At 48.6% G+C, this 1,575-nt stretch overlaps 1 protein-coding gene across 1 annotated transcript in view; it reads left to right on the forward strand.

Moving 5' to 3' along the window:
- The window catches only part of SLC37A3 (solute carrier family 37 member 3), a 64,638-nt gene that overhangs the window by 43,591 nt on the left and 19,472 nt on the right, over positions 1-1,575 (forward strand). Inside the window, exon 2 of the mRNA XM_004714033.2 lies at positions 1,064-1,221. Within this exon, the coding sequence (XP_004714090.1) occupies positions 1,133-1,221 (89 nt within the window). The 5' untranslated portion in view covers positions 1,064-1,132. The remainder of the gene's footprint in view (positions 1-1,063; positions 1,222-1,575) is intronic.

Here is a 1,575-nt window from a genome sequence, read left to right on the forward strand (position 1 = left end):
CAGCCAGGCTAACAAATTATTGAGTTTATTTCGATGCAAAACGTTTTAAAATCCATTTGTAGTCCATGTGTAATTTTTATTTATTACTTTTGATAAATCATTTTACTGGGGGCTTTTACAGCTCTTAAAACAATCCACACATCAATTGTATCGAGCACATTTGTACATATGTTGCCATCATTTTCTTTCTACTTGAGCCCTTGGTATCAGCTCCTCTTTTTTCCCCCCTCTCCCTGTCATTTTTCATAATACACATTGTCTGTGGGCATTTTAAGACACCCCCCCCCAATCCCAGTATCTCAAGTGTCTTAGTCTTTCAGTTGTGTTTTTCCTAACCTAATGGTAAACCATTGGGCTTTTCCCAATGCTTTGGATGTGGCCCTCCCCCATTGTAAAAGTACTCTCCTTGTTCATTAGAGGACGGTTAGGACATTGTATAGAGGAAGAGGAGCAGTTGCCCAGAACATCTCTAGGTAGAAGAGCTGTGCTGCGCATTTGTAGCCTGTAAGTGGGTGTGGAGTCACGTTGGCCTCCTCGTGTTTCATGTGGTATTTTTTCACTCAGTTGAAAACGCTCTTAGTGCGTCGAGCTGAGTGATGACATGGTCTCAGCCTGTGGCTGGACCATCATTTATGTGGCCTTTGAGGTGGTTTCTGCAAGCTTGTAACTGAGCACATAGGCCTAGAAGCTTGCTCTATGATTACTTGGTGTTGGCTGCTATTAACATAATGAACATGCAGCATCCTTACAAGCACAGCGGCAGCTCTCTGAGGGCCGTGGGAGCCGGCTTCTCAGGACTGTACTCATTTCTGCTTTATCAGCAGCCATGGGAAGTTCTCCTCTCAGTCACATGATTGAGGCATGCAAACATTCTCTTGAAGTAGCACTTCTGTTCCTAGCAGCAACCCTGGTTGCAAAACATGATTATCAGTGCAGTTTTCCTGTGTCACTTAGCCCAGGAGAGCTCTTCCAAGGCTAATTGGTTTTAAGTCTAAAGAAATCCATTTGGGGCACGCTGCCTGCTCTGAGCAATGCTGTGTGTGTGTGTGTGTGTGTGTTCCAGAAAGAAGAGATGATATGAACCCTTCACTCTCCAGGCACCAACGGCACAGCTGAGAAGGGCGGTGGGAGAATGGCCTGGCCAGACCGCTCCCGGAGGGGGACACTCCTCTCCCGGTTCAGCCACCATCACGTTGTCGTCTTCCTCCTCACCTTCTTCAGGTGAGCGCTCCAGGTTTCTGTCTCCGTTTCCTGTTTGAAGGTGACAGTGGGTGGCAGGTGTCTGGTGCACGGACACCTGGGCTCACAGTGAAGTGAGACAGGCTGTTTCATGGTTATCCTGTTTGGTCAGTCCGGTACCCACTGCCAGTGCCTTCAAGGTGGTGCTGACTCACAGTGACCTCATAGGACAGAGTGGAACACTACATCTTTATGGGAGCAGACAGCTCATCTCATCAAGAAGCCCCGTAGTTAAAGCCAGGAGCTCGAAAGCCTGCCCTGCGCCTTGGCGTCTGTGGGCAGCAGGTGCTGTCACCTGCCAGGAGAGGCTTGGGAATGGGCAGTCTGGCTGAGCGC

This window comes from Echinops telfairi, unplaced genomic scaffold (assembly GCF_000313985.2).
Source record: "Echinops telfairi isolate 266 unplaced genomic scaffold, ASM31398v2 ScPeMD7_23;HRSCAF=83, whole genome shotgun sequence".
NCBI classification, from domain to species: Eukaryota; Metazoa; Chordata; class Mammalia; order Afrosoricida; family Tenrecidae; genus Echinops; species Echinops telfairi.